Source organism: Bos javanicus, chromosome 9, assembly GCF_032452875.1.
Source record: "Bos javanicus breed banteng chromosome 9, ARS-OSU_banteng_1.0, whole genome shotgun sequence".
Classification (NCBI taxonomy): Eukaryota; Metazoa; Chordata; class Mammalia; order Artiodactyla; family Bovidae; genus Bos; species Bos javanicus.
Window position 1 is genome coordinate 101,375,112 of NC_083876.1, and position 13,566 is coordinate 101,388,677.

General features: G+C 47.0%; 1 protein-coding gene across 2 annotated transcripts; it reads right to left on the reverse strand.

Annotated features, from left to right (window-relative positions):
- Positions 1 to 12,511, reverse strand: MPC1 (mitochondrial pyruvate carrier 1). 2 transcript variants are annotated; one of them, XM_061428530.1, is made up of 5 exons: positions 12,327 to 12,511; positions 10,802 to 10,805; positions 1,883 to 1,979; positions 880 to 1,012; positions 1 to 528 (listed from the first exon to the last, which is right to left on the reverse strand). In XM_061428530.1, exons 1-5 carry the CDS (start codon positions 12,395 to 12,397, stop codon positions 504 to 506), a joined length of 330 nt encoding a protein of 109 aa, XP_061284514.1. In that variant the 5' UTR covers positions 12,398 to 12,511; the 3' UTR covers positions 1 to 503. The 2 variants fall into 2 exon arrangements, with proteins under 2 accessions (XP_061284514.1, XP_061284513.1); XM_061428529.1 differs by lacking the exons at positions 10,802 to 10,805; positions 12,327 to 12,511 and adding an exon at positions 4,435 to 5,306.
- Between the last annotated feature and the right edge of the window lie 1,055 nt (positions 12,512 to 13,566).

A 13,566-nucleotide genomic window follows, 5' to 3' on the forward strand; every position in this document is an offset into this window, starting at 1 on the left:
TTTCACAAATATTTAAATCATTTATTGTCATTAATTTACAGCATTTCAATATACACACTGCACGGAAGTACAAATAGCTTTTCAAACACTGGCAATGTGCTTTCCGGTATGCGGCCAGCTGTCAGCCGGGTCATGGTCATTAAGGATATGCCTTCTGAGTACTTAAATGCTAATGGTTACAAATTTTGTTCTCTTCAGTTTTTCACTAAGTATATTCTTACAGATAATACACATATTACTGCAGATAAAACCTTCATTGAGAATTATTAAATTGATTGCATATTTGTGCTACTCTTTCTGAAGAGAAGAAAATATTCAGTACTCATAAGGCAGCAGAGAGCTGGTTTAGGGACTCTGCTATGTCTAGAAAAATAGTCCGGTTAGTAAAAATAGCATTCCGCGTGTTTTCCTCAGCAAGACTATTCATGATGGTGGAATCCGTGACTCGGCAACAGCAGCTGGCGATGCAGTCCCTTCAAAGGCCGGTTCTTCATCTCCCGTTGTTACGCTGAAGCCTTTTTAGACATCCTGGGAAGAAGCACAAGGCAAAATCCAGTGAGGAAACAACTTCTCCACCAGCCTCAAAGGTCAGGAGGGCTTTAAGAAAGGGCATGGAGAGCTTGGTGTACCCGTGTTTCAAGTCAGGATTTTACAGAAACAGTGATCTCCTACTTCATGCCAACGTTCCTGTTTTAATCAGTGACTTTTCACTGTGCTGTATTAACCGCCCAATCACTGTTTCAAATTCTTGGCATAGTTTTGCTCTGAATCAAGTCTCCCCAGCTGCGGACGCACTTCTGTCCACACCCACACCCTAGAGGTTTCTGCTCCACTCCGCCCAGCTCCTCAAAGCACAAAGGGTGAGAGGGGTCTGCTCACTCGTGCCGGATCAGCCGTCCTCCCTGGATGAGCTGTGCTACTTCATTGGTGGCGTGGCAGGCGAACAGGAGCCAGTTCCGAGGCTGCACCTTGTAGGCGAATCTCATGAACGTGAGGGAGTAACAGCAGAGGGCTGTCAGGACACGCAAGACAGAGTGTGACTGACAGCCGCCAAGATCGAGGGCTGCTGGGCCGACTGCCTCAACACAAGAGCCTCTTCTGCTACAACCTTTGCATGCTTCCGCAAACGGGAAGCTCATGAGATGGTTTGCCCCGAAGCTGGGTACGCTGCTGTTTATTAAAGTCAGCGCGCAGACATCAGTTCTGAGCTCCTTTTCTGTCCCCTAGAGTTGTTTACGGAGAAGGCAATGGCACCCCACTCCAGTACTCTTGCCTGGAAAATCCCATGGACAGAGGAGCCTGGTAGGCTGCAGTCCATGGGGTCGCAAAGAGTTGGACAGGACTGAGCAACTTCACTTTCACTCACTCTTCTCACTTTCATGCACTGGAGAAGGAAATGGCAACCCACTCCAGTGTTCTTGCCTGGAGAATCCCAGGGACGGGGAGCCTGGTGGGCTGCTGTCTATGGGGTCACACAGAATCGGACACGACTGAAGCGACTTAGCAGCAGCAGCAGAATTGTTTATAGTCTGTTATCTGAAAGACCTGCCATTTAATCCCCTCAATATGTTTTACAGTCAAATATTAAGAGTTTCAAGTAAACTTAAAGATACTTTTTCTGAATAAAGCTCAAGAGGGACACACTCTTTAACTGGGGTACTAAATCTGAAAGGCAGACAGGACCCTAACAAATTCTTCTAAACACAGGAGCCCAGTTTCTCCCTTCTGTGTGACGTAAGGTCTCTCGAAGCCAGCAGGCTCTGTGGTACTTTCTAACGTGACTGCAGTATCTGGGGCAACAAACTTGAAACGTACGCAGGAGCTGTATCATGCTATAATTATACATAAAAATCCTCCCAGTTATTCACATCTGCGTCCTTACCAAATGTCATCCGCCCACTGATAATCTCTGGGGACTTCTTCATGTCATTGATGGCGGCAATGGGAAGACCCCAGTTGGCTACTGGGCCCCAAAAGTGCTATAAAAAATGAGGAGAGAAAGAAGAGGAAAAGTGAAGATGGAGCCATGAACAGCTGCAACTTCTACCTTAGATGGTAACGCGAACTGTGCAGTTAACCCCTGGGTTACCAGGCAGGCAGGCGCTGGGCTGTGGAAGTACTGGCCTATGAACCAGCAGTTCTCACAGGTGAGACCCCAAACCGAAAGGAGCAAGCACTTTACCAAGGTCCCTGCTAACTTCCAGGTGACAGTTAAGTAATCTCTGATGATCTCATTTAGAGAATTTTCAAATGAGATCAACTTCTTGCATAATTCAGTCTTGCCACAACTGAACTTAGACCTTGTTAGAACTATTCTCTGCAATGTTTAAATCTATCAGAACTTCTTTTTTCAAGTTTTCATTAAGATATGTGTCAGTATCTCTTAAAATACAGACCCTAAGTTGCATACTTTTTCTGAAGAAAATAACTTAGAAAGGGAAGAAACTGCTTTCAGTTCATATGATCATATTCAGATCAGAGAACCAAAAAATTTATACTTGGAACCTCAGATAGTATGAAATAAAGATTGAAAAATACTTTTAAAATAATAGTAGCAACCTATACTTAGAAAATGGACCAACCGTTTCTTACCTGCAACCACAGCCATCACAGGGCACCAAGACTTAGTTGTCCGTGCTGAACAGCAGTGACAGCCAATTTAATTTAGTTTCTGAGGCTGAAATAAGCCCAGGGGCTTTCCCTATTAAACTAAAACTTGTCTTATTTATGCACAATTTGCAAATAACACTTGAAAGTATGAAGGAGGGAATCCCTGGCGCCAGTGGTTAGGCCTAAGTCTCTCACTTGGGAGGCCCAGGTCTGATCCCTGGCTGGGGAACTAAGATTCCCACAAGCTACGTGGCACAGCCGAAAAAATAAAAGTAAAATGTGAAGGAAACCACACGTCATTGGCTAAAGACCCTTTTGGGTTATCAGAACATTAAGCAGTGCTTTATTTCTGCCTATCCCAGCATTTAAGATAAATTTAGACTGCAGAATACATTTCTAGATCTGCATTTTTTAATACTGACCAAGATTCATTAAAATTCAAAACCTCCTAAGAATGAGAAAGGGAAATGCAAAAAAAAATAAATGAGAATTACGTTTGTCATGATCTAATACTTTGAAATGTTTGCACGATATGCTTGACGCAAGCACGAGGCCATGCCTTGAGAAGCTATCCAGCGTCAGAGCTGTCCTGTGCCATCATGCTGGGAACTGTGGCGTCCACGTCTGAGTTACGGACCCCGTGACTTAGGCACGGCTGCTGCACAGAACCTCTGGGGTGCTGGGGTGGCTAATTAGTCCTGCTTTCAGACTGGATTCTGTTAGATACGCACGGCTGAAGCTTTCCTAGTTCCGGTGTCTAGATGGGGGCTGGCCGTGTCCCTTCTTCCTCACCCTCCAGACCTCTGGTGACACAATGTCTCCCCCTCCTCACCTGCCTACTTCAGGGCGGGGCCTGTCCTTCCCTTGTGGCCCCTCACTTTATTCCACATCATCTTCTTCTCCACTTTTTTTTACCATGTCAGTCTATTGCCATCACTTGCTGTTTAACTGTTTCCCATCACTCTGCTCTGCTCAGCGACCTCTGAGCTACACATCACGCACACGGCTCCCTGCGGGGCTCGGCCATGCCAGGCGTCTGCATCACCGCTGTGGCCAGACAGTGGAGGCTTTGGCGTGAATCTGAAACCTGAGGCAGGCCGGGGACTTCCTGTCACACGGCAGTGCTCACAGTTTCACTGGCCTGAGTGTAGGGTCATGTGACACAGGGTTCTGCAAGTCAAGGGCTATATATACACTTGTGGTTATAAGCACTGAGCTATACCTAAGATACATTTCTTAAAAGGAACATAAACGGTAAATGTAATTTCAACACTAGTTACGAAATTATCTAACTGCAGAATCCATCTTTTCTATCTAGTACGAGGTTCCAGTTGTCACTTTAAGAAATGTTAAGATACATTTCTTAAAAAGAACATAAAGGGTAAATATAATTTCAACACTAGTTACGAAATTATCTAACTGCAGAATCCATCTTTTCTATCTAGTACGAGGTTCCAGTTGTCACTTTAAGAAATGTTAAGATACATTTCTTAAAAAGAACATAAAGGGTAAATATAATTTCAACACTAGTTACGAAATTATCTAACTGCAGAATCCATCTTTTCTATCTAGTACGAGGCTCCAGTTGTCACTCCAGTTGTCCACTGGAGTAACATCTGGCCTGTGCTGCAGATGGCTGTAGGTCAGTGCTGATCCTCTAGGGAAGTCAGCGTCCAGAGGAGACCCCAAGGACCCAGGGGGCACTGGAGGCGCCCCCGGCCTGAGGCCTGCAGGATGGAGGCAGGATGTGCTATTTCCTGTCCATAACTCTGCTACGGCACAAAGTCTGCAGAAGCCTTGAGCGAAGGAGAGAGAGGCTCTTACCGTACTATTTCGTGAGGAGCCGCCGAGGTTCGGACAGGAAAGACATAGGGAAGAAAAAAAAAAAAAAAGATCAGATGCTTTGACACATTTCAGTTTCTTTAACGGCACACGTGTCCACGTCTCAGTAACAGAACAACAACACAAGCAGCACATTTTCAAAAAAGATGATTTAGTGATATTTCTAACAATAACCTTGACCTAACGAAAGTAAACCTTAATTTTATCAAAAATAAACTTAATCCTTAAAGCCAGGCTATCCAATAGGAATACAATGCAAGTCACACACAGGAGCCACATAAGGAAGTTAAAGATTTCTAGAAGCTATGTTCACAAAAATGAAAAACAGGGGTTAACCTTATTTATTCCAATGTTTCAAAATATTTTAATTTGGACATGTAATCAAGAACAACCTCACGATGAGGCATTTTACATTCTTTTTTGACTCTAAGTCTCTGAGATCCAGCGGGTGCCAACACTCCCGGGACACCTCAGCCTGGACTGGCCACCCCCCCAAGCTCCACGGCCACTCGGGGCTGCGGGCTCTCAGACTGGACAGCGCGGCTTCAAGGGAACATTTGAGAACAACTAGTTGGACAGAAGCACAGTGCTGCAGAATTCTATCCACAACGAACTTTCCACTCTCACTGACTAACAGGCTATCGCCAGAACATAAGCCCCTAAAAATAGGCGTGTAATTCTATATCTGTTCAGACTGAAACTCTGGTCCAAGTGACAGCCAGCATTCACAAGGCATTCAGACAATGTTTGCTGAATGAAGAGAAAAATCTTTCAATGTTAAGTGAATTGTTTTCCTGAATGTTAAAACTAATGCCATTCAGAAATATGTCAAGTTACTTTTATTGCTGAAAGGGTAGTTCTTCTTTCCAGGACATAGCTGAATAGTTCTGTTAAGGCCAACTTTTATTAAAGTGCAGCTTACTTCCCTGGTGGCTCAGACGGTAAAGTGTCTGTCTACAATGCGGGAGACCCGGGTTCGATCCCTGGGTCAGGAAGATCCCCTGGAGGAGGAAGTGGCAATCCACTCCAGATTTTCCATTTTCTTGCCTGGAAAATCCCATGGACAGGGGAGCCTGGTAGGCTACAGTCCATGGGGTCGCAAAGAGTCAGACACAACTGAGCGACTTCACTTTCACTGAAAGAATCACTGGAATAAAACGATAAACATCTTTATACACACAGTCACATCCGAAGAACTCATCTTGTCCTTTTGTTCTTGGGCATGTCGCATGATTCCCCCAGCCAGGAATGAAACCCGCGCCCTGCACTGGAAGCGGAGTCTCAACCCCTGAACCACCAGGGAGGTCCCTCCTCTAGTTGTTTCGAGTTAGGGCTCAAGGAAGTTCTAATTTTCAGCGTGAAAGTACTTGCCAAAGGTGCTGACAATACACTGCAAGCAGCTTCCAGTATGAAGTACGACCAGCCTAGAAAGAGCCCGTCTTTCACAGCTAAGTGAGCTGTTTTCACAGACGCCATTTCCACTGGGGAACAAGCAGGTCCCATCTGAGCACAGGGCTTTACTGGGGAGCAATGTCCTAAGCCGGTCAGGGCAGGGTCTGGCCGTTTACAGGCTGCAGTCACCTCTGGGGTTGCTCTCGTCTGTTCAGGGTCTGAACACAGGCCTTTTATTCATCGATCAATGACCAATGGCTGTTTGGTTTTTTTCCCTACAAATTATTTCAAAAATATTCCAAGATGTAGTTCTTAAAATCCAAAATGTCAACTTGATAATTTAGTTTTCAATTCAGAACTGTCTCCTTGGATTGTACAATAGTTCAAACTCTACCCTATTTTACAACAGGCGACCTTAGGGCAGATCATAGAGGAATGTGAAGGAGGAATTACTTTCTGCCACCATTTCCTGCTCCGTATGAAAGTCCTATGTGAAGCTGATCACAAAAATAATGTTGATCACATCACTTTAATAGTGGTTTAATGATTATAAAACGACCTTGAGAATAAAACTGTTCTAAACATCTTTGGGAAATACAAAAATCCATAACTCAACGTCTCTTAATTCTGCGTCAGAGTTGTCCAAAACGTGAATCAACTATCAGCCAAAAAATCTAAAAGGACATTGGTGCAGGGCCAAACTAGAAAAGAAAAGTTTCCCAGTATGTGTGAATATCTGTTCTAAAGAAAGATACACCTAAAAGCATACAGACTGCACCTGGGGACAGGGACATACACTGGAGAGCACCCTCTCTCTCCACTCGGGACGCGCCTACACTTCAGAACAGAACAAAACACCCTCAAAACAGACACAGGTTCTCCCAGTTCACCTGACCTTGCATTTTCGTGAAGGAGAAACCAGGTAAGAATGTTGATGGAGGGACTTCCGTGGTGGTCCAGTGGCTAAGACTCTGCACTCCCAATGCAGGGAGCCCCAGGGTTGATCCCTGGTCAGGGAACAAAACCCCATCTGCCCCAGCTAAGATCCCACCTGCCCCAACTAAAGACCCTACCTGACCCAACTAAAGATCTTGCACAGCCAAATAAATAAATACTTTTTTAAAAAAGCCGAATGATAATGGAGGTGACAGAGGAGGAGGACCAGGACCACCCTAAATAAACGTTGCCTTCTGTCCCTCCTTTATCTGAATGCTGCTCATCTGGTCCCAGGTCCGTCCCACACCCATTTTTATTTTCAACAAGTCTCCTGGGTGCTGCCAATTTGCTTCCTTTTCCTAAAATTACTGACAGTAATTGTTAGCTTTCTCTGCAAGTACTCTGGGTAATTTAGGTAATTTATAACTCGCTTATGCAGTACTAAAAGGATCCTAGCATAGTCTGTCTGTATCGCTCCTGAGAGAAAAGTAAGATTCTGAGATATTCTAGACCGCAACTCTCTTAGAGGCTGAAAACGGTGATCACCATTTCATTTATTCTCACCAACTTTTACCTGATTTTCTACTTCAAGTTAAAATCAGGGAGTTTTCACAAATCATAATGTGTGATATTCAATTGGTCAAAACTAAACTGGAAGGGAGAAAAGAGACTCTTGTGGCCAGTTCTGCTTCAACACTCAGCCTCAGAAACTGTTTGCAGGTCATTTATGTGACGGGAAGCAAAGCCAAGGGCAGGGCGTGGAAGCTCGCGGCAGAGAAGGGAGACACACACAGGAGAGGAAGTGCAGACACAGCAACAACACCTTCTTTTCAAAACCAGTCTTGTGCGTAAGTGCTTCCCTCCAAATCTTAAACAGACATTCCTGTCTTGGCTTCACAACTTGGGCGTCCAGAGGCTCTCGACGTCTCAACTTCTCTGCGTGGTTTGGATCTTAGTTTTCCCGTAAGGCCAGCGAAGCGCTGGACCATCTGATGTCTGAGGACCATTCAGCTGTAACATTCTATTCTATTTGGAAAGATTTCTGTTTTCCCCTGCAACTTCTCCCTTGGGTATTAAGTATAAATTCTTAAAGCTCTCCTGGAAGCTTAGAAGTTAAAATTAACAGAATAGAAAACCTTATTAACTGGAGAATACTCACTGCAAACACCCAACTTACCTGGGGTTTATAAGAGCATGCTGACTGATATACTGATTTTCTAACACTCATGATCTAGGCTTACTTAAGAAGACCTCCTTTGCACGTATGTCACATACACATCCATTCACTCCTCCAGGAAGGGGATAAATCTCTGGTATAAACATGCACAGACTGACACACCACAAAACACACATCCTATCTCCAAGCTTAGCTGCTCCTTCAAATTTAGTTTTCTTAATTCAGGAGGGAGAATGAGAGAAGACGACCCCCCTGCCCCCCTCAAAAAGCTATCTTCTTTTGCTTTCCACTGAGAAGGTATGTGAGGAAATAGTTTATTCTTCTTTAAAAAGATAACAGAATAGAGATCCAGAAAGTTCTTGATTCAACATTTTCATTAAGGTAAGAAGAAGAAATCAGGGAAAGGAAAGCTGAAAGGCACCAAAAGGAGAGTACCAGGAACCCAGGGACTAAGCATGGAATATTCATAAAAATATGTTAATAGAACATTTCCTTCGGTAAGTATACACAGCACTATGCTGTGTCATCAAACAGTTACCGAAGCACAAAAACCAAGAAATTTGTCCAAGACGACACAGCTGGAAGCAACGGGGCTCGGATTCAAACCCGTCATCAAATTCAGCACTAGGCGCAGTAACGCTACCAGCGCACATAGCAAGACTATTGCAATTCCTTAAGGTTTTAACACTGAGACCCTATTTTGATGTCCCAGTTGTCCGAGTAATGCCTTTTAGAGCTGTTTTCATCCATACCAGATCCAAACAAAATCCACACACTGCCTTTGGTTAGAGCCTGCTCTTTCAACTCAGGTTTCTTGACCAAAAAAAAAAAAAAATCAACATTTTAAAATACACTTGAAAATTCACTTCAAGAGAGGCATTTCAATCTTATTCAGAAAATGTAACTGACAGGAGTTTATAATCTATGTGAAACATGATTTTGAATTTTTGCTGCATATGTCAACTCTGTCGTTAGTAAGATGACTTTAAAACTCTACAACAGCTTTACTTTGGAAAACCTCTATACCCCTTTGGCAGGCTGTAAGAAGGCTGGAGCTCTTGAGTCGTCCAGGATTGCAAAGAATGTAGAACTGATGAGATGAGCAGGCCCAGAACCCCATTTCTGATTGGAGGAGAATATGAAATTGTCTTCTTATTGCTTCATTTGCTTTTCCAGAAGCAAAGCAGGGGCTGTAAGGAAGACTGGAAGAACAAACAGGGGAAACACCCCTCTAATAAGTTCTGGAGAGAGAAGTCTGTCTTTCTAGGGAAAAAAGCTAATACAAGAGATTCTGATGAAACTTTTGATACCAGTCCTCAAACCTGTCCTCAATCACCACTTGGCAGGCTGGCATGAGATCCCACTGCTGCCAAGAACAGCAGAGCAAACAAACCCAGTAGGACACTCGCTTCCTCCGCTCAGTCCACAAAAGTATTTCCAGGTAAAAATACACAGCTTCACACCTCGTGAAAATGAGGGGGACCCTGTAAGGGCTTTCTGGGTACAAAAGCCCCTCCATGCCCCCACTTCTTGTTACAGAAAAGGGCTTTAGTCTCCAAGGCCTTCCTGAAGTTCCCAAGGGCAGATTCAGGCAGTTACTAATGGGGAAAGTGAGGAAACACAGCAAGAAGGAAATGGCAGCAAGAAAAGTACGGAAAGAGTAAACAATATTTCAGTGACAAACCAAGTCCTAGCTCCTCCTAAAGGGATACACACAACAGTCTAACAGACCTTTGAGCTGTTCTGCAGGAACAAAGACCCCACCCATGGTGGGGGTGGTGACTACATTCCCACCATGAGAAGTTGGAACTGGAAGGTTGTCATTAAGATTCCCCAAATCACCTGGTTACGTCACCACCCGCCAGTCGGAAGTCCACAAGCTGGTCACACACCCTGCAGCCCTCGCTCTTCTGTTCCGTGTCTTTAAGAACCCTTTCTTGAGAGTCATCTGGGAGTCTGGGTCTTTTGAACATGAGCTGCCCCTTCGTGGTTTGCAGGGACCCTGCAATAAACACGGCACTTTCCTTCCCCACCATGCCGGGTCAGGAGATTGGCTTTGTTGTGTATAGGGTGCATAGACTCAAGCTCTGTTCAGTAAAATCCACATTTATGATTTTAACTTTTCCCCTAACAGGAAACTTTTAAAAATGTTTCTGCTACAAAGACAGCAAGATATAATAGAAATACACAGTGATTTGGGGTTTCCAACTATTTTCACACCCCTCATCTGGTTTAATGTTCTCAACAACCCAGTGAGACAGGACATTGTGATTAAGCCCATTTCATAGATGGGGTAAATAAAGTCCACTGGGATTGACTGCTGGGGATACCTTGGCCTGAAGTCATTCTTCGGAAGCACTTTCCTGGACGCTGCGATTCTCTTCCTCATTTAGTCGGAGCTTAATACAATGAAAGCAATGCTAGAGAAGTTATACAAACATTAAAGGTACATGAAGTTAACCTCTGAAAAAAGGTCACACACATCAAAGCATTCAACTGAAATGCTTGGCTCTCAGACACCTATCTAGTAGAAAAAATATAAATTTAGAAAAGTGGGGCTAACTCTCTTGCTTGAAAATACATATATTCTACAAACTCTTCCTAGGTGATCCCCAGCATATTTCTAATGTGGATAAGATTTCGTTCTTAATTACACCACACAGCTTTATCTTTAGTTGTCCTTAACTATTAGGAAGGCTCATCCACAGGAGAAAACATCAGTAAAACCTAAGGTAGTATCTGAAGCCATAGGGAAACTTAACTGCAGGGACTAAGCACACAGCCTCACATGACAACTTTGCTCAGACTTTCCAGGATATTAACCTGATAAATACTGTACTCCACAGTACTAAACATCTATCTTAATTAACCACAGTCCTATACAAGTACAGAAAGTTTTTTTTTTAGAAAACACAAGAGTGAAGTTCTTGATCCCAAATTTACGGCAGAAAATTATTTTTCTTACCCTACTGATCTTTAAAATTAGAAGTAAACAGTATTTGCAATAAGATTCAGAATTTTTAAAAATTATATATATATTTCTACTGGTAAATGAAGCTGCCTTCATACCGTACCCTATGGATGGTCACACTTTTTAGCTGTCATTGAGTGAGTGAGTGACGTCGCGCAGTCGTGTCCAACTCTGTGACCCCCTGGGCTGTAGCCTACCAGGCTCCTCTGTCCACGGGATTTTCCAGGCAAGAGTACTGGAGTGGATTGCCATTTCCTTCTCCAGGGGATCTTCCCGACCCAGGGATTGAAGCCGGGTCTCCCGCATTGTAGACAAACGCTTTACCGTCTGAGCCACCAGGGAAGTCTTTTACCTCTTTACTATATTAAACTGTTGGAAAACACTGCAGCGCTCAATTTACCTAGATTTAAGAAAATCACACAAATAAAAACTAAAATTTAAAATTATTCTCCAGGGAAGAATACTGGAGTGGGTTGCCATGCCCTCCTCCAAGGGACCTTCCCCACACAGGGACTGAACCTCTTTAGTCTCCTGCACTGGCAAGCCGGTTCTTCACCAGTACCGCCACCTGGGAAGCCCCCAAATAAACTATATAAAACGGCTTTGAAGTTTTATGAAACATTTTGAAATACAAAGCAGGCGTCTCAAGGCTAGAGATAGAATTAAAATACAGAAAGTGTCTTCAGGCCTTTCATCCCGCCAAAGCCCTTTCTACCTGGAATGGAAAACACCATGTAAAAAAGCGTGCGCTTGGTTGGCAGAATATTCGTCTGTAAAACTGTGTTGGATATGACTCCCTCCCACCCACGCCTGACCTCCTGAGGCTGAGAAGCGCGAAGGACGAGTCGACCCGGCGGGCTCGGTGCCCTTGTGGCGGAGAAGGAGCCCTGGCCCCCGCCGCTCCGCTTGCCCCGCGCGACTCCAGGGCGCGCCCTCCCCGCGCCCGCCCGCCGCACACCTGCCGGGCAGGTGCCGGGAGGCGGAGCCCCGGCCCCCCTCGCCGGACCCGGCCGGCTCTCCGCGCTCGCCCGCGCCGGGGCTCCACCTGCGCCCCACTGTCCGGAGGCCCCTGCGCCGCGGCCCCTCAGCCGCCGGCCCGCTACCCCGGGACCCTGTTCGGCTGACTGCACTCCCGCCCGCCCCGCGCCCCTCGTCACGCACGCCATCGGCTCCGGAGCCCGGAGCCCTCTGAGGGTTCAGGGTCCGGCCGGGGGACTCGTCCAGGTTTTGGCCCCGGGGGACTCGTCCAGGGTCCGGTCCCGGAGGACTCGTCACCTCAGGAGTGACCGGACTCCCGCCCGCCCCGCTGCCCGCGGCGCCCCTCGTCACGCGCGCCATCCGCTCCGGAGCCCGGAGTCCTCTGCGCGTCCAGGGTCCGGCCCCGGGGGGACTCGTCACCTCATGAGGTAGTCCCGGAAGTCCTTGCTCCGGACATAGTCCGCCGCCTTCCGCACCAGGGCTCCTGCCATGGCCGTGCCGGACACCTAGCTGCCCGCGGTGCCCTCGCCGCAGCTCCTCGGATCCCAATGACACCCGGCGAAGCGGACAGCGCGGACACCGCACCCTACCGCCCGCGCGCGTCACGACAGCTCGGCCCCGCCTTACGGCCGCCGCCCGGCTCTCGGCCTACTGGAGGGCTCTGAGCGCGAGACGGCGGCGCCGATTGGCTGGCGCTCGCCGCACACCTCCGCCCCGCCCCTCAGAGGCGGTGCGCGCGGGGGGGAGGGGGAGGGCCGCTGCCGTAAAACGGCTGGGGCCCGGCGGCGATTGGCTAGCGGTTGCTAGGCAGCCGAGCGGGCGCGCGCCGGGCGGCAAGTGACAGCTTCGCGGCTCGCGGGTCTGTTCTCGCCGCCCACAGGGGCTCGCTACCCGCCTCTCGTGGGCTTTTGCAGCGGCCGCAGGCCCCGGAAAGGCGGCATGCCCAGAAGCCGCCCTCTGTACCGGCAGGGGAGTCGGTCACAAGCTCAGGACCGACGCCGGAGCTGCAGAGCCATGTGCGGGGCGAGCCGCGGGGAGAGGTAGACGTGGGAGCGCCCGGCTGTTCTGAGTTTTGGTTTGTATTTATTGTGAATGTTTTACACTGGCCCAAACGGTGGAGGAATGAGTCAATTTAAAGGCCTTTGGTGGGGAGAAAGCAGGGAGGGGCGGCGGGCAAGAGGCCCTGGGGCATCTCTGGCAAAGACTTCAACTGGAATGTAAACACCATTATTATTTATTTATTTTTAATATAGGAGGATGGGAAACGATTTCCATAGCCACCAAAGGGACAGAGTCAAAGAAATAGGCCTGCGTCCTTTCCGCGGAATGCCTAAAAGGTAAGGGGGCTGTGCCTTCTGATATGAAAATACAGCCCGCAGGACCCTGTGGGGCCTCCTGGGGAGCGGCCTTCCTCCCCGCCTCCCCCGTTCTCTGCTTTACCAGATAGTAGTATCTGATGCACATTTCCGGAGTTGCTTTATAGATATGAAAACACCCCACCATAAGGAAGATTTAACTACCGTGAGCATATAGTCCCAGGCTGCATGGAGCCAAAGACTGATAAAGGTAACCCCTGTGACACCACCCTGTTCCCTCACCATCAGCCAGTCAGAGGCTTGTGCACCAGGTGGTCACTATACCTTGCTATTCAGAGTGCTTT

Coding starts and splice junctions, on each gene's coding strand:
- MPC1 (XM_061428529.1), bottom strand. CDS start 4,587: ATGTGCTGCTTGTGTTGTTGTTCTGTTACTGAGACGTGGACACGTGTG. Junction 1,013..1,882: donor CAGTGGGCGGATGACATTTG/GTAAGGACGCAG, acceptor GTGTCCTGACAG/CCCTCTGCTGTTACTCCCTC. Junction 529..879: donor GGACGGCTGATCCGGCACGA/GTGAGCAGACCC, acceptor GCTTCTTCCCAG/GATGTCTAAAAAGGCTTCAG.